Source organism: Apteryx mantelli, chromosome 6, assembly GCF_036417845.1.
Source record: "Apteryx mantelli isolate bAptMan1 chromosome 6, bAptMan1.hap1, whole genome shotgun sequence".
Lineage (NCBI taxonomy): Eukaryota > Metazoa > Chordata > Aves > Apterygiformes > Apterygidae > Apteryx > Apteryx mantelli.
In genome coordinates this window covers 32,948,431-32,965,941 of record NC_089983.1, presented here as the reverse complement: position 1 = coordinate 32,965,941, position 17,511 = coordinate 32,948,431, and the positions used below count along the sequence as shown (strand labels likewise).

General features: G+C 67.8%; 1 protein-coding gene across 1 annotated transcript; it reads right to left on the bottom strand.

Moving 5' to 3' along the window:
• Positions 1-871: 871 nt before the first annotated feature.
• On the bottom strand, positions 872-6,778 carry CYP27A1 (cytochrome P450 family 27 subfamily A member 1). The gene is made up of 9 exons (XM_067298572.1): positions 6,524-6,778; positions 3,983-4,173; positions 3,506-3,705; positions 3,226-3,423; positions 2,769-2,929; positions 2,264-2,430; positions 1,855-1,936; positions 1,572-1,772; positions 872-1,476 (listed from the first exon to the last, which is right to left on the bottom strand). The coding sequence occupies exons 1-9, from the start codon at positions 6,776-6,778 to the stop codon at positions 1,351-1,353; spliced, it is 1,581 nt and encodes a 526-aa protein (XP_067154673.1). The 3' UTR covers positions 872-1,350.
• Between the last annotated feature and the right edge of the window lie 10,733 nt (positions 6,779-17,511).

Sequence of the window (17,511 nt, the reverse complement as noted above, 5' to 3'; positions counted from 1 at the left end):
ACTTGGCCACGCCGTGTCCCCCATCCCGGCCACCCTGGGCCCGTCCTGCTGCCGCACTTGAGCGCTTCGACCACATCTCCCCGCAGTCGCATCCTGCCGGCCGTGCCCGGCCCCCTGGCTTGGGCACCGGAGGAGCCCGGGTAGCATAGGCTCAGCTGCACACGCCGGCTGGTTTATTGTAGGGGCGCGCGTGGCCAGCGGGGCTGGAGCCCCCGGGCAGAGGCCGGTGCCTGGACGGTCCTCAGAGGGGTGCTGGCACAGGGGACCCTGGACATGTTGGGGGGGGGGGGGGTGCGTTTTGGGGGGGGGGGGGGGTCGTCTGCATTCGCTGTCCCGTTGAGCCACGTGCTAATACACCAGCCTTCTCCAGGCCCCGTGTCCTTGCCCTCTCTCTGCTGGCAGCCTGGCACAGCTCCCGCCGCAGATGGGCCGGGGGTGCCGGCAGCCCGTCCCTGCGCCCAGCGACTGCCTGGCCCCCGCTGTGCCCCTGCCCGGGGGCTGGGGGGGCTGAGCCAATCCTCCCCCGGCCGCTTCGCCCAAGGCCGCAGCGTCGGCCCTGACCCCCTCCCCGTGCCCCCGTGGCCATATGGGTGTCCCGGCGAAATAGCGGCTGATAGCGGGAAGGTCCCGCATGCTCCATGTCTCCGGCCCGTGCCGGCAGGCCCTGCCAAGGGACACGGCGCCAGCACCGGGTGGGGACAGGCTGCCACCCCCTCCCTGTCCGGGGCAGCTTGCGTTATTGCTCCTCTCGCCCGGCACTGGGGCCGGCTCTGTCCCTTGGGACCACGCATGAACCCCAAAGCCCCCGCCGGCAGCTTGCCCCCCCCCCCCCCCCCAGCAGGGAAACTGAGGCACGGAGCAGTGGCTGTGGCCAAGGTCAGCTATTCAGAGAGGACCCAGGCGTCCCGGCTCCAGCAGGCACAGATCAACGCGCAGCTACACAACTATGGGACAAAGGAGAGACAGAACGGCTGCGACCCCCCTCCCCGCGCCCCCCGGCAGGCAGAGCCCCCGGCTCCCCGAGCAGCCCAGCCGGGCGCGCGCGCGCGGCGGGGCGGGGGGGCCCCTCGCAGCGTGTGAAAGGCACAGCAATTCCCCAAGCTTCCTGCCGATGTGGGGTAGGGGGAGACTAGTGCCCCAGGGGCAATTTAGGGGCAGCCCTCACCCCCCCCAGCTTCCCTGCAGTGGGGCTGGGAGCCCCCGTCCAAAGCCGGGCAGGGGGTGGGTGCCGGGCGCTTACGGCTCAACTCCGAGCGCCAAGGGGCCCGAGGGTGCGGGGGGGGCAGTTGCCTCCCTGCCCCTCCTCGGGGGGCAGCGTCGGCTCCGGCTCAGCACCCGGGGCGGGGGCGCTCAGGGGGCCGCCGGGCGGGCGACGAACTCCAGGTTGATGGGCTTGTCGGCCACCAGGACGATGCGGGACACGGACGTCACCTCCACGCCGCGGGGGTCCGGCCGCACCTCGAACGCCTGGATGATCTGCGAGGAGAGGGGGGTGTCAGAGCCTTGGCGCCCCCCCTGCGCACCCAGCCCGGCTCGGGGCGTTGAGCTGCCCGGCGGTGCCCCATACTCACCCTCGCCAGAGCCAGGTGCATCTCCAGCTCGGCGATGCGGCGGCCGACGCAGGCGCGGACCCCGTAGCCGAAGGGGATGGAGCTGAAGGGGTGGTGGGGGGAGCCGTAGCCCCGGAGCCAGCGCTGGGGCAGGAACCGCTCGGGCTCGGGGAAGTGGGTCTCGTCGTGCGACATGGCATAGTGCGCCAGGACGAAGAGGGTCTGTGGGAATGGGGGGGTGTTAATGCCCCCTGCCCATCCCCTCCGAGCGCAATGGGGGTCCCTGCCGCACAGCCCCACTCACGTTCTTGGGGAAGAGGTAGTCTCCAATGACGATGTCCTTCTCCCAAAAGACCCTGGCGTTGGTGGGGACCACGGGGTAGATCCTGGGCCAGGACACAGGGAGCGTTAGCGCGGGAGCAGGTCTCATCTGGGCACCAGCCTCCAAAGGAGAGAAAACCCCAGGCAGGACAAGGGGGAACATTTCCTGCTGCTCCGTGGCTCCATCTCCATCCCCAAGGAGGGGACTCAAATCCAGCCACACCCTGCCTGGGAGATGTCCCCATGCCCCAGCCCCCAGGACCTCTACCTGCCACCCCAGCTGGTGCTCCCCAGTCCCAGACCCCCGAGCAGGGAGGGATGGGGCTGCCACGGGGCCCTAGAAGTGGGGCAGCGATAGGGGTCCTCAGGCAAGGGGCAAGGCTGGGCTGTACCTCAGCGTCTCCTTGATAACAGCACGAAGCAGTGGCATCTTGGGGATATCCTCAGCCCCGGGGACCCGGTCGGGGGGCACGACGGCCGTCAGCTCCTGGTACAGGGCCTCCTGGATGCCCAGGTCCCGGGAAAGGTGGTACAAGGCCCAGGACAGCGTGTTGGAGGTCTGGGGGAGCAGAGCGCGGAGGGGAGTGAGGGGCATGGGGCTGGCACCAGAGCCTGCTTACGCCAAGCGCCGCACCGACACAGCGACGGACAGCCCCTGCTCCAGCACATGGGGAAACCAGAGGCAAGGTCCAGCGAGTGCGGGGGAAACTGAGGCTCGGAGCAAGGCAGTGGCAGGGCAGGGAGGACAACCAGGGTCTGAACCAACCGATCCTCTAGGGTTTTCCCCCATGGGGCCACCCAAACCACCAGCCCAGGGTTTACGGCCTGACTGAAGGGACCAATGCCCCAGGGCAGAGCTCAGTGGGGATCCCTCAGTGGCAGCTGCCCAGCTCTTACCGTGTCCACACCAGCCAGCAGCAGCTCAGCCACGCTGCCGTAGACCTCCTCCAGGCTCAGCCGGCCGCTGGCTAGCAGGTAGCTCAGGTAGCCCGACACCTCCTTGCCCCGCTCCACCTGCCCCTCCAGCTCCTCCATCTTACGGTCAATCAGGGTCTTGCCTGCGGGGACAGGGACAGCGGGACCCAGCGCTGACGGAGCGAGAGGTGGCGAAGGCAAGGGGCTGGGAATCCCAGCTCCTGCTGGAGACGTGGCTGCGCAGGTGGCATCACCCCCTGCAACCCGTGGCGAGGTGCAAACCCAGGGCTGCGGAAAGAAGAGCATGCCCTGGCCTCTCTTGGTGGCCAGAGAGCTCTGCGGGGTCCCCGCTTGCCCCTGCTGCACTGGGTGGGCTGGCTGGGGGGTCCTTAGAGGGTTCTGATCCCACTGAGCCGGGCCCCCCATCACCACCCCTCACCGAAGGCGAAGATGGTGTCCCAGCTGTCCAGGTAGCGGCCCCAGAAGGGCAGCACCTTCCGGGTCCATCGGGGCAAGACGGTGGCAAAGATGGAGTTCTTGAACATGAGGTTGATGGAGTCGATGAAGTGCTGGGTCTCGGCGGGGACCTGCCGCCGCAGGCACCCGATGCGGGTCTCAAAGAGGATGTAGGAGATCCCTGTGGGGGACAGGCCGTGTCCAGACCCCCGCAGGGACAGGATGAACGGGGCAGGGCAGGGGCGAGGGCAAGGACCCCCTACCTTCCAGGGCGAAGCGGTAGAGCAGGTTGGCCACGTCACACACCAGCACCCCCGAGGGGCTGCGGCTCCGCTCGTCCCGCAGGCGCACCATCAGGTCCGACACCACCTCGCCGATGGCACCTGCATACAGCGCCGCCTCCGAGGGCTTCAGCAGCCTCTTGTTGAGGACCTGGCGCAGGCGGTACCAGCGCTCCCCTTCCCTGCGCGGGGACGGGGCGTCAGCGCCGGGGCAGCCAGGCAAGGGGCGGCGGTTGGGAGCAAGCTCCCGATCCACGGGTGCATCCTCCCCACGCTGCGCTGGGCATCGCCTGAGCCCCAGGGGTCTTTCCACCCTCCATCCCCAGGTCCGTCTGCTTGGGGACGACAAGCTGCTTGGCAGAAGAGGGAGCAGCACGAGCTCCTCCCTGGACCTGGCAGCCGAGGAGATCGGCCGGGGAAGGGGCAGAAGCTGCCTGCTGCCCCACAGAGAGGACTCACTCGGTGAAGGGTCCGTAGGGCAGGCGCCGGGTGTCCCGGTGCTCCTTCCACAGGGCCATGTCGCTCCTCATTGGGTACTTGCCCTCCTGCCGCAGCAGCTGCTCCAGCACCTCGGGGCTCCCGATGTTGATGTTCTCGTAGTGTCCAAAGGTCGACTTCCAGATGGGGCCGTAAATGCGCCGGGACATCAGCTGCGATGTACCAGAGCACAGCAGGGTAATTGGGACATCGGGGGAGCAGTGCTCAGCTCTGGGGTAGGATCAGTCCCTCCCTGCCCCGATCCTGTCCTACACATGTCCAACGTGCTCTGCACCTGGCCCAGGGACCCCTCAGCACTGGCTGGGCCCCAGCACCTGCCTCCAACCAGCGGCAATAGCAAGTCACCAATGTGAGCGAGGAGGGCACAGTCTGCCCCTCACCCTGGGGTGCAGCAGGGCTTGCAGGGAGGTGTGCGCAGGACATGGCAGCAGGTCCCCATCTCCTGTGCTCAGGGAGCATCCCGGGCTCTCTTTGCCTTCACCTCCCAGCACCACGCATGCCCCCTGAGCTGGAACCATCCCCACAGCGCTCTGCAGAGGGCTCAGGCTGGTGTCTCCAGGCACAGAGGTCCCTGGGCCTCGACACCTCTGCCGGTGCCGAGTACACCAAGCACCAACCAACGGCACAGCCTGGGACAACTCTCATCCATCCTGAGGATGCATGGGGGGCCTGGCGGGTCTTCTGGGGAGGCAAGACCAAGAGGGGACAGAAGGGACAGGGATGATGGCCATGCACGGGCCATTGCAGCAGCTGCCAGCTCCAAACCCCACTGCTTCCAGCACCACCCCGTCCACACTCGCTGCACACCATGCTCTGCCTGCCCCAGGGACAAAAGTCCCCGCACAGGGCTTTGAACCTGCCGCCTGATAAGCGTGGTTAATGATCAGTGCTAGCAGGTCACCGCCAGGCTGGGGCAGTCCTGGGCTGCTCCGAGGGCAGGCAACCAGCTCCAGGGGGCACAGCCCCCGGGTCAAGCCGAGGTGCTCCTCCAGGCTCCGCTGGCTGCAGCTCCCCTCTCCCTGCCTTGCCTCCACGAGGCCGGGGAGCCCCTTGGCAGCACCCCACGGGGCCATGCCTGCCTCCCTGCTGGGGAGCACGGCCACCCTGAGCCCCGGTCCAGGTTTCCCCCGGCTGTGGGGATCCACGTGGTACAATCTCCCTTGGTGACTGACTGCATCGCAGCCTGAGCCCGGATTCAGCTAGATTCGTCACCGCGGGGAGATGCTCCTCGCGGGTGGTGGCAGGAGGAGGGGGAGGGACAGCCGCCCCGGCTCCCGGCGCTGCAGGCGGCTTGCTGTGCGAACGCGCTGCGCGGGGCTGCAGGCAGCCGCCTCTCGGGCTTAAAGCAGCCTGCCGGCATCTGCTCGCAGCCTGAACCTGGCACGGCGCAGGCCTCGGGCAGCGGGGAGAAGTCAGAGCTCCCAGGAAAAGCAGCTCCGGAGCCCGCAGGGAGCTGCAAAGCCGGGGCGCGCTGGGAGCAGCAGGGAGCAGCAGGGTCCTCCTGTGCTGGCTCCCCTGCGACAGCCCCTTCCCCAGGCGGCACTGCTCCGTGGCCCTGCACGCTCCTCCGGGCCGCTGCCGGTCGGAGCTCCAGGGCGCTGGAGATGCCACCTGACTCCCTGTCAGCAAAACCATTCCTCACTTCATCCGACGTATGAGGAAGTGTTGACAGAAGAAAACAAACACCTCTGCCACCTCCTCCTCCTCTGCCTTCCCGGGCACCATCTGGCCAAACACCTGCCTGGCCGCCTTTCCCCTCAAAACTGAGACCCTGGTTAGGGCAGCTTGGGCTGGCCGGGAGCGTCAGGACAACGTGAGCTGGCCCTGAGCCTTTGCCCTGTGCTGGCCCGGGCCCTCCACACCATCGCATGGGCTGTGCAGTTGTCAGGCAGCCTGCAGGCAGGGGTGACCCTGCACAGGCCTCTGCCACCCAGGCCCGGCTCCTGGGCCCAGGGACTGCAGGCACTGCCGTCCCACATGGCCTCTGCCCCATGGCGTGGGGAAGCCAAGGCACGGCGCTCACCCTGCCCAGCTTGGGGACCCCAGGGGAACCCTGGCCTGGCTGGACCCCTCCTGGTGCCACCCGGTTCTCTGCTGGCCTCAGTCTGCTGCTCACCCCGGCATCACCCCACGGGTGCAGGGGTGCTCCCCGTCCAATCCCTCCCCTCTCCCAGCACTGCCTTCCCCCCAGTTAACTCCTTGTAGTCACTTGTACGCCCACCCCCACCCCCATTTCATCCCTGCCCCCAGTACAGACCCACTTCCCCCTCTCTGCGACCCCTGCCAAGATCCCCAACCATGCACCGCGTCCCAGCCCTCCTGCCTGGGAGCCCCTGGACCCTACGCATCCCTCCTGGCACCCCAGCCCCGTGCATCCCCTCCACGACCCCCAGCCCCCACGCACCAGCGCAGCATCCCCAGACACCCCGCACCCCCAGACCCTAAGCCCCCCTGCAGGCCCCCCCGCCCCCAGCTCCGCAGCCCCGCCGCCCCCGGGCGCACCTGGAGCCGGTGCGTGTGCAGCAGGTAGCCGCGCAGGAAGAGCCAGACGAAAGTCCGGAGCAGCCCCGGCCCCGGCAGCTCCCCGGGCCCCTTCAGCCGCGCCGGCCCCGCCGCCGCCGCCGCCGCCGCCGCCGAGCCCCCGGCCCCGCGCCTCGGCCCCGGGCTGAGCGGCGGCGGCGGCGGCGGCAGCAGCGGGCGGAGGCGCGGGGGCAGCGGCAGCGGCAGCCGCCGGGCCCCGCCGCTCGGGCCCGCCATGCTCCGTCGGCAGCGCACGGGACGGGGCGGCGCGGGGCGGCACCGGGGGCGGCGCGGGGCGGGGCGGCGCGGGGGGCGGGCGGGGGCGGCACCGCACCGGGGGCCGCGAGCCGGGACCGGGCAGCGGCACCGCGCACCGGCTGCTGCACACCGGGCACCGGCCGCTGCGCACCGGCTGCTGTGCGCCCGGCACCGCGCACCGCGCACCGGCTCCCGGCGTCAGCGCTGGGCGCACCGGCTGCTGCGCACCAGGCACCGGCACCGGGCACGGTGCAACAGGCACCGTGCACCCCGCACCGGCGCCGCACACCGGCACCGGTGCTGCACACGGGCTCCTGCACACCGCACACCGGCAGCAGGCACACCGCTGGGCCCGCTGTCCCTCCTGGCCTGCACCGCCGGCCCCGTCCCTGCCTGCCCTGTCCTTGTCCCTGTCCTATCTTGCGCTGTCCTCCCTCTGCCCCTGCACCGTCCCTGTGCCTCTCTCTCTGCCTCTATCCATCTTATCCCCACTTCTGCCCCATCCCATGCCCTGCCCCAGTTCTGTCCCCTGCTCATCTTACCCCGTCCCCACCTTGTCCCTGTTCCCGTCTCTGTCCCTGCTCCTGTCTCTGCCCATGCCCTGCCCCATCTTTGTGCTCATCTTTGCCCCTGCCCATCCTCCGCCTGTCCCTCTCCCTGCTCTGGCCCTGCAGTCCCACAGAGAAGGTGGCAGAGCCCCCGCACATCCCTCTTGCAACCCCCTGGGGCCACTCGGCACCCCGGTGAGTCCCTTGGGGCAGGTGTTGGGGGGGATCTGCCCCAGGGCCCACACGGACAAGGAGGAAGGCACCCACTTCAGAAAGGCACTGGGGCGGGGGGCTGCAGTTTTGGGTGCAGGGCCTGCTGCAGCCCGGGCAAAGGGCAGGGTGGCACGCCAGGGAGCGGGCCCCAACCCAGCCTGGAGGTGGGGGCCTCTCCCCTACGCTCCCTCCCAGCGCTGCCAGCCAGGAGCCCAGATGGGAGAGACCTCAGAGTGCCCAGCGCAGCTGTCGAAGCCTTTCCATAGGCGCAGCCTCCTTCCTGCTCCGCTGCGGGTTTGGTTTGTCATCAACCTGGGGTCCATGCCACCAGCTCCTGCCCCAACCTGCCCGCGAGGCTCGGGGCAGGAGGTCCAGTCCATGAGCAGGGCTCTGCTCAGCCGGTGTCCAGGGCCATGGGGTGTGAGCAGTCCCCCTCTCCCCCCCCGGCACAGCCTGGCACCACCACCAGGTCCCCGGGGACGTTGGGGCACATCACTGCTGTGGCCAGGTGTCTTCCCTGCTCTCAGGCTGGTGCAGTGCCTCCGGCTGGGACATGCCAGTGCTGATCATTACCTGCTCTCATCAGGTGGTGGGTTCAAATCTCCCCACAGGGAATTTTTGTCTCCCGGGCAGCAGGGAACATCTCCAGATCAGTGCCCAATGTGCTCCACGCCCCTGGGGCTGGGGTTTTGGAGGTTGTGAGACCTGGGCATCCCTGTGCCTGGAGACACCCATGAGACACGCGGGGCTGGGACGCCAAGTGTGAGCGCCTGACGCCACCTCATGGCTGTTTGCAGCTGGGTCCGCAGCCTGCACTGCCCCGGCTGGGCCCGGACCCTGGAGGCAGCAGGAAAGGTGGGCACCCAGGTCCCCCTTCCCCAGTCCCGCTCAGGGGTTTCCAGCCCCGCTCAGCACTGTTCCCCTGCACAGCACCCCCTGGGACAAGGCCACCCTGCATCTCTTGCTGCCCGGGGCTGTGCACGCCTTGGCCTGCCCCTGCCGGCTGTGGCTGCTTTTCCCCTTGCTGGGGACCAGGCTTTGCTCAGGCCCCGCGGGAAATGCCATCTGAATTGTCTGGGGGACCCAGCGCCGGGGGATGCTCCTGCTCCTCGGGGGCAGATCCAGAGCATAGCCCGGCTAGGGCATGTCCTATCTGCTGAGGGCTGTGGGGCCAAAGGGTCTGGTGGTGATGCTGGGTACATGGAGCCCTTGCAGGCATCCCAGGGTGTGTGTGTGTGTGTGTGGGGGGGGTGTTGAACTTAGTGCACAGAGTGCAGCCCAGAGGACTAAAATAGGCTCTGGAGGGTATTCCCATACTGTACACCAAGCTCTGGCTCTCCCCTCAGTGTTGCTGCAGAGCTGATGCCTGCCGAGCTGGTGTGCTCAGGGCCTGGGCTGGATGCCCTGCAGATGGGCTCAGGGTTCAGGTGTTCCCCTCTGCAGCGAGGATGTGTGAGGGAGGTTTGGCTGGGGCACATGCACGGGGAAGGGCTCCTGGAGGGACACAGAGCCCCAGAGCCAGCCTGGGGGCACGGCAGGACGCAGCCATCCTGGGAGCTGATCTGGCATCCCCTGAAACTGGGAAAGTGGAGCAAAGCTGGCGCTCCACAGGCTGAGCTGGCCTCCAACCTGCTGAGGGCTCTCCTAGGACTCCTAGTCCCCTCCTAATGGCCTTGCTGCTGTTCCCAGCCAGGTGCCCCATCAGGATGTGCCCCTCGCACTGATGGTGGGGGCAGCCAGCCCCGGAGGCAGCCAAAGGTCAGGGGTCGATTTCACCCTGCTGCCCCTTGCCTAAAGGGGTGCAACCCCCCATTCAAACAGGAATGAGGTAGGAGCAAATGGCACTGTGAGCCTACCCCAAACGCCTGGGAGATCCCCAAATCCTCCCCCCTCAGGGGCACCCAGCCAAGTGGATATGGGCAGCTGTGAAAGTTGACACCCGGGCCGCAGAGAGCTCACATCCAGCCTATGGCAAAACTGAGGCAAAGATTTATCCTCAGAGCACTTAATAAAGCCGTAAAGGAGCTCCTAGGGCCAGTCCTGCCTCCGAGGCAGGCAAGGAGCCCAGGCGTCCTGGTTCCTTCCTGCTCTAACCGCTAGGCTGTGCTCCACGATTTCACACAGCAGCATCTCTGCAGGGGAGGTGTCAAAGGCCAGGAGCGGTGCAGAGCCCACCGCAAACCCTGGCTTCCCCGCCGCAGGATCAGGCCCCGGCGCCCAGTGGGCGTCCCCACACTGTACGGCTGGCAGGGTGATGGGGCAGCGCGGACCCTGGGGTCCCACGTTGCGCCACCCCGGGTGCCCCCGCCAGCAAAGCTGCCCCGCGCCGTTCCCAGCGGCACCCTGCGGCTCAGGGCCTGGCTGAGTCACGGGGGCCCTGCTCGCGGCCGGCAGATGTTCCCAGGGTCACCTCTCTGCCTGGGGAGCGTGCCCCGCTCATGGGGTCAGCCAGCCCGGGCGGCGCGGCTGAGTCACCCGCGGGGAGCGGGCGGCGAGGGTGGCCGTCCCCACGCGGGGGAGGCCGGGGGGCTCCGCAGGGGCAGCGGGGACGGCCTGGCAGGGCTGATAAGGGCTGTGAGGGAGGCTGTGCGGGAAGAGAGAGGGTCGGTGAGTCAGGCTGCCCCGTAAGCAGCCTGGTGGGGACTTCCAAGAGGAAGTGACTGGGCCATGACACATCTCCAGCTGGAGGATGCCACAGGGATCCTGGGGCATCTCCAGCTCCCGGAACAGCTCATCGGCTGCAGCAGCAGCCTGGGGACCTTGTTTCTCTGGGGTGGGTAGGGGGACTGCCGCTGGGGCTGGTGGTGATGTGGGGACCAGAGCGGGCAGCCCTGCCAGGGTGTCCCTGCAGTGACACTACTGGCTGGGACCCCGGGGTGCAGGGCCACCCCAGGCTCCATCTGGAATGGAAGCAGACAGAGGCAGGAGAGTGAACGCTGTGTTTACCCAGGGGATGGAGAGCTGGGGGTGGCAGTGACCCCCTCACTGGATGGGACCTGTGGATGCAGATGCCCCTCTGGTCCCTCTTTAGGGCACTGTGCTGAGCCTGTGCTGCTCCGCACCTCGGCGAGGGAGACCCTCACCCCCAGCGAGCACCCGCTGTTCTAAATGCGGCCGCTGGGGACAGAGCAACAGCCTCTTTACGTGACTTGCGCAGTGTCACCCAGGAGCTGGAAATTTTCCCAGGGCTGCATGTGTTCCCTGCCTCGCTCTCCCACAGCCGGGGGGGCAGGACGTCCCACAGGAGGGCATCCCCTGAGTCACCCCCAGGAAAGCCCAGGCTGTGAGAAGGCTGAGGTTTGGCTCCCAGGGACCATAAATAGCCCATGGCTCTGTAGCTGGAGATGGCCCCTCACGCCATGCAGCTGTGTGTCACTGCACTGTCATCACGTGAGTCATCAGCCACCCCAGGACCTCTGACTGCAGAGTGCTGGGGCTCCCCTGCTGACCGGGGGGACATGGGGACACCTGGGGGGGACGGGGACAGATCCCAGGCCCAGGAGTGACTGCTCTCCTCCATCCCAAGAGGGACCCTCGTGCCCCTCTTCGGGGGCTGTCCGGGCCCCAGAGGTCCCCATCCTTGTGTTTCCCTTCATCTGGCAGGGAAGACCCGTCTGGACCTGGGCGGGGACTGGGGAATGGCGCAAGGTCTCAGCAGCGAGCCCTGCTCTGGTCCCCGCTGGTTTGTGCCCCACAGCACCCTGGGGGTCCGGGGCCTTTCTCCAAGGCAGAAGCCGGGTGCTGGAGCTGGCCCGGGGATGCCGGCCCCGGAGCACAGGCGGCTTGTTATCGCGGGGATGGGAGGCAGCCCCGGCCTGCTCTCAAGTGGGCCAGGCTGATTAGTGACTTCAAGTGGCTACAGAGTTATTCTGAGTCAAGTAGGCACGGAGGGAGCTGACCCCGCTCCTGGAGAGCCTTGTCCTGGGGTTGAGACGGGAGCGCGGAGACGCGCGCCTGGCTCGGCCGGGACGTCTCCCCCTCCCTCTTCTCCCTGCAGCTCCAAACAGCCCTTCCGAGGCGGAGAGGGGCTCCCCCACACCGGTCGCTTCCCGCTCTCCCTTACTCCCGCTGCAAATGACTGTTTGCTCCAGCCCAAAGCAAACCTGATTTTATCTCCCGACTCCAGTTCCCTTGGCTGTGGGCCACGGTCGATGCCTCCTACGCAGGACTTGTAAAGCCCATTCGGGGACCCGAGCACAGAGCAGGCTGTGTACGCTCCTACATGACATCATGTTTACAGCCCGCGGGGGCCCAAGGACACCCCCTCCCAGCAGCATCGCTCCCAGCCTGCCCAAGCGATACGTGTCCTTCCCGGTCCGTCACTGCGCGGTTTGGCCCTCAGCTTGGTGTCCTCTGCTCCCTGCGCTGGGCCGACAAATGTGCGAGGAGCTGGAGGGAGCAGGACTGGCAGCAGCATTGCGCTTGCCTGGACCGAGGCAACCTGGGAGGGTTTCGGCTCCACTTCGTTGCAGGCAGGTCACTCTTGGCCTCTGTGCCTCAGCTGCCACCCTGGATAGTGGAGAGCAGATCCCGTGTTAGCAGTAGGTGTGGACTGCTGCAGCCCTCACTTCGTCCCTTCCCTCCCAGGACAGAGCTGGGCCTTGACTTCTGTCTCATGAAATGGAGGTTGCTGGGAAAAGCAATAATATTCAAAGCCACAGGGGCTTGTGAAGGAGTGCTCAGGCCATCCATCCATCCACACATGCATGCATCTTTCTATCCCACACCCATCTCTCCATCCATCTACTTAGCCTTTTATGCACTCACCCATTCATCTATCTTCAAAGGCATCCATCCATCTTTCCATCCATCCCCACACATACCTGCCCATCCATTCATCTGCCCATCTATCCATCCACCCAATCATCCATCCATCCATCCTCCCATCCATCCATCCATCCATCATCATTGGCCTGTCTGTCCCTGAGGGGTGGGTCGCCTGTCCAAGGTGCGCGGAGCCAGGCACAGTTCTCACTGTCCAGACCTGCTGGCAATGGAGGGCAGGCGCCTGCTTTCGCCCCAGGAACAGGGAACTCTGGAGGGGCAGTGCCAGGCTCCCACTGGCACATTGGGAAGCTGTGGGACTATCCCTCCATGCCCATGGGTGACCAGGGCTAGCTTCCCAGCTTGGACCATTTTACGTCCCTTCCTTGAAGACTCCCCACAGCCTGCCAGCATGCACCCAAATCCACAGCACCCAGCGGGGTCCGACCTGGGGTGCCCTGGGGATGAGACCTCTCGGTTATGCCGGCTCTGCACCCTCCAGGGCGTTTGACCCCAGGCAGCATCGCTCAGCCCCGGCCACCAACCATCCCTTCTCGGGGGGGTGCTGTGTGCACATGCACGTGTGTGTGTGTGTGTGTGTGTGTGTGCGCGCGCATGCGTGTGTGCCCGCGTGCCGTGGGACACAGCGGCTGCGTGTGTGGTCGGGGCATCGCGGGCTGTGCCTGGCCGTGGTTCCGGGCCGGCTGTGGGGCCAGCCATGGGGCAGGGGCCGAGGCCGCGGGAGCACGGGGAGGCGGGGAGGCGGGGGACCTGTCTAATTTAAGAACGGCCCCGCGGCCGCTGTCAGCGCCGGGCGGCGCTCTGATCTGGGGACAGGTCCTCGTCAGCTCCGCTCGCCGCCCACCCGCCCGACATGAAAGGGCTCTGCGCCCCGATAAGGCCCCAGGCACTCAGCCCCGGCGGTGGGCAGCGCCGTGGCCGAGCCCCCTCCTGCCCCACGAGGGACCCTGGGCCGTGAGCCCTCATGGGTCCATCTCCAAATGTGCTGTCATCTCAGCGCCACCCAGCCCAGTCCCTGCCCGTGTGGCAGGGACCGTCTCCCTGTTTGCACACCAAATAGTGCCACGCGTCACCGCCTGCTCCCCGGGGGACACGTCTCCTGGGGGGGGTCTCCATGCCCATGCAGTGTCCCTGTGGCACGTGACCCCGCGTGCCCCACACGCAGCCCGACCCCGCCGCGGCGTCACCCCCACCTGCCCCGGTCCCGGCTCCCGCCGGCCCTGCCGCAGCCTTGCCCGCGCCGGAGCCCCCGTCCGCCCGCCCGCGGCCGCCGCCGGGGACTGTGTTGTTTTAATAAGATCATTCTCCTCCTGCGGCGAGGTCGCAACCCTGCGCTGATGACATCACAGCGCGCTGCCATGGGGACGCCGGGATGTCACAAACACAGCTCGATGACCTCACTGCAGGAGCGGGAGATGGGGCCAACGCGGGTTTGAGCGCCAGTGTCCTCGGGAGTAGAGGAGGGGAGGGACGCTGGGAAAGTATGCGGCTGCTGAGCGCCGGGGTGTTTGCGTTGGAAATCGCCGCGTTTCCCCGCAGCGGGAAGGGTCCGCTTCCTTTCCTCCCTGCGCCTGCACGGCCCTGCGAGAGGGCGATTTCCTCGCCACGGCCGGAGCCCCCAGCTTGCGCCGCGGCCCCGGGGCTGGCGCTGGGCTGGCGGAGCAGGACGCCCCCAGCCCTGCCCTGGGGGACGAGAGCCGGAGGTCCGGCGCCCTGCAGCTTCCAAGCCCGGACCCTAACGCACCCACCCTCCGGCCCTGCCCTGGCACCCGTGCAAAAAGCCCCGATTTCCCCAGCCCAGAAACAGCCCCCTCCGGGGCAGTCCCCTGCCAGCACCAGCTGCCCGGGTGGCCCTCGCACCCCACAGCCCAGCCTGTCGTCCCCTGCCGTGTGTGGCCAGCCCTCGCCACATCTGGGTGCGAAACCACATCTGGGTGGGGGGCACACCTGGGCCCCCCTGTCCCTCCCGCAGGGGTGCAGGGGTGTCCGTGGCCCTGCTGTGCTCCCCATCATTAACTTCCATTGGTGGCCGAGCGGGGCCGGGGCCGCCCAGGGGTGGCCGAGGAACATGGCGCTTTCCCCTGATAGCAAAAATAAATACATTAAAATTCTTGCAGGAGGCAGAAGAATGCGGGACGGCAGGAAAAAATTGTTTTATAATTTGTAATAACACAAAAGCCGGGGCGGGGGGTGCTGAGCTGCGAGAGGCGAGGGAAGGCAGAGACAAAGGATCGGCTGCAGCACGAAGGCTGCTTCGCGGTGGCGGCGACAGCCCCGCTGCCCACAGCCCGGGCTCAGCACCCCTGCCGCAGCCCGGTGCCCTGAAGGATGTAGCCCTTGGGGTCTCTTTGCAGCAGCGGGGCGAGCAAGGCTGGTCCCGGTGCCCTGAGGGGCAGGCGATTGCCCCCAGGCTCCCGTGCAGGTCTCAGCATCACCGTGCCTCAGTTTCCCCTCTCTAAAGGGGGATCTCTGTGCAAGTGGGGCAGGCAGGGGCTGTCCCAGGGCGTCCCTAGGGCAGCCCATCTCAGCTCATCTGCCGGCCACACGCGCACCAGCGGCCGGGAGAGCCGACCTTTGCCCGTCCCTCTCCGTCAGTCCCTCTTCCCGGTACGTGCTGACCCCCCCGGCACCGCTCCAGCCTTGCGAGGGGCTCGTTCCTCCTCGCGCCCGGCCGCCTCCCCCGGCCGCGGCGGCGCGATAAGGCCAGCCGCCGAGCGCCAGGCGCACCTGCTCGCCGCGGCTCCCCCTCCCTCCCCGCTCCCCTCTCCGGGGCGAAATCAAAGGGATTTTTCTGCCATTAGGAAATCAGATAAAGGGTTCTCACCTGCGCCGCGCTCCCTTTGCGGCAGACACGGAGCTGGCTGAGCGGCCTGGCCGTGCGGGGCGGGGGGACAACAGGCACTTTGAGCAACGCGGCAGATGAGCCTCACGTTTCAGCACTCGGTGGCGGCGCGCTCTGCCCGCGGGGGCCGGGCACAGTGTCGGCGTGTCCCCAGCCTCGGCGCAGACGTCCCCTCCATGGAGTGGCAGTGGGGGCCTTGCCCGGTGCCGTGGCTGAGGAGGCGAGGCAAGGGGGGGACCTGCGTCGCAGAGGGGGACCCGGGCATGGATGCCCCTTGGGGCAGCTGGGACGCAGGCAGATACGTGATACGTTCCCCGGGCACCAGACCTGATGCTGCAGCCTAGTGTCCCCGTGCTGGCACCGGCCGGGGCCTGGCTGGGGCAAGGACAGCTCTACCCTGGTCATCATGTCAAGAGCACAGGCTTGGATCCCAAAAATTCTGTGGGATGGCAGGGTAGGAGCAAGGGGGAAATGTCAAAAGATGGTGGGAGTCTCTTACCTTCCGTGCCCAGGATGGGAGAGGAGAAGCACGCCAAGCCACAGACAAAAAATGAGTCATTCACCACCAGCACTACTGCAGGACGAAAATGTGCCCAGGGGAAGGGGAAGACATCGCCTGCGATGGGGTCAGGGGAGCGCTGCTGGGCAGCCCAAAGGCTGCAGAGATGGGCAAGGGGTGGAGGAAGCAGTACTCTCCCAGGCAGGGGAAGCGAGCCCAAATCTCTGCTGGAGGGAGGGGGTGAGCTCATGGGCAGGGAGGATGCTCTGGTTTGCCCATCGCTGGTGGCTGGACCCCCTGTTTCCCCCAGGTGACCCTTCTCCCCTGAGCCCAGCAGTGGGGTGGCAGGGTGCTCAGTGGAGGGGGTGACAGCCATGGGGGCAGGGGGTGCATCGTGGCCCCCAGGCGGCTCTGTGCCAGCCCTGCATGGAGGGATCCCTGGCCCTGGGCTGCATCCTCTAGCTCTGCCGTATGCCATGGGCCTGTGCCAGGGCACCCTGTGGTGCAAGAGGAAGGGCAGACCCAGGGCCCTGGGCTGAGCCCAGGGAAACTGCTCCTGTTGCTGCTCAGGGTGCAGAAATGGGTGTAGGCAGCCTAGGAGCACTGGTCCCTTCTGTCTCTGGCCCCCCCAGCCCCGGCACGTCACCCCCGTGCATCTCCCAGGCCCCTCAGCTTCCTCCTGCCCCAGGCAGCTCCCTGCTGCCTGGTTTGATTCTGTGCTGGGGGCTGGGGATCCCTTCTAGGTCCCGGCTGCACCTGAGATGAGATCACCAAAAACAACCTGGCCCTCCCCACACCCCTCTCCTGCTCCTTTCACTGTCTGTTTGTTCCTGGGGCTTGCTCCCATCTCTCCACCTGTGTCTCCTGCTGCCCCAGGAAAATGTCCCCAGAGCAGCGCAAGTGAAGCTGCGAGGGGGGGATGCTTGGGGGAAGGGGGAGGTGGCTGGGGTCACTTCTCCAGGGTCCCCAGGGCAGCCTACTCGGCCAGGTTGGGCTAGCCGGGCTCCCTGGGCACAGCCAGCCTTGCCAGCTTGACCACTCATGTGCGGCCAGCCCAGAGAGGCTGCTCTGGGGGGGAGGCGGAGGAGAAGTGGGAGCAGCCAGGCGGGGACCAGTCGGATGGCTGGGCTTGTGCCAGGTCCCCGGGGCTGTGTGAAGCTCCATGCAGCCACGGCCATGGAGCCAGGCTTGTGCCAGGTGGACCCCGATAGAGACGGGGACCGGCAAGGCCGGGCTGGGCGGGCAACGCCAGGGACCCCGAGCCTGGGCAAGGCTGTGCCAGGACCCCGCCAGGCACCCCAGGGCTGTGCCAGCACCCCAACACCGGGCACAACAGGGCTGCGCCAGGCAGACCCCGCTAAGGGCCTCCAGGGCTGTGCCAGGCGCGCTGCCAGGGACCCCCAGCCGGGCAGGGCTGTGCCAAGCGCGGTGTCAGGAAGCAGGGCCGCGCAGGGGGCCGCAGCCGCCGTCGCCCCGTGCGGAGCCCGCGCCCCGCGGCATGCCCACGCCGTGCCCGGCGGCAGCGCCGTGTCGCCGGCTGCACGCTCGGAGCTGCCGCTTGGCATCCAGGAGTCCCCCCGCCCGGCCCGCCCTGTCCGTCCCCCCGGGCTCCGGTTTCCCTGTCGGAGGCAGATGCTTTCGCAGCCCTGTCCCTCCTCCTCCTTCTCCGGAGCAGCCTCCGCGCCGCGCTCCAGCCGCCCGCCGGAGGTGCCTGCCCAGCCGGCCCGGGTGCCCGCCGGCCACGGCCTGGCGGAGGGAGGCAGCGGGCACGAACCGCCGGGGGCACCGGCCAGGCCCGCCGGCCGGCGAGCAGCCCCCCGCCCCG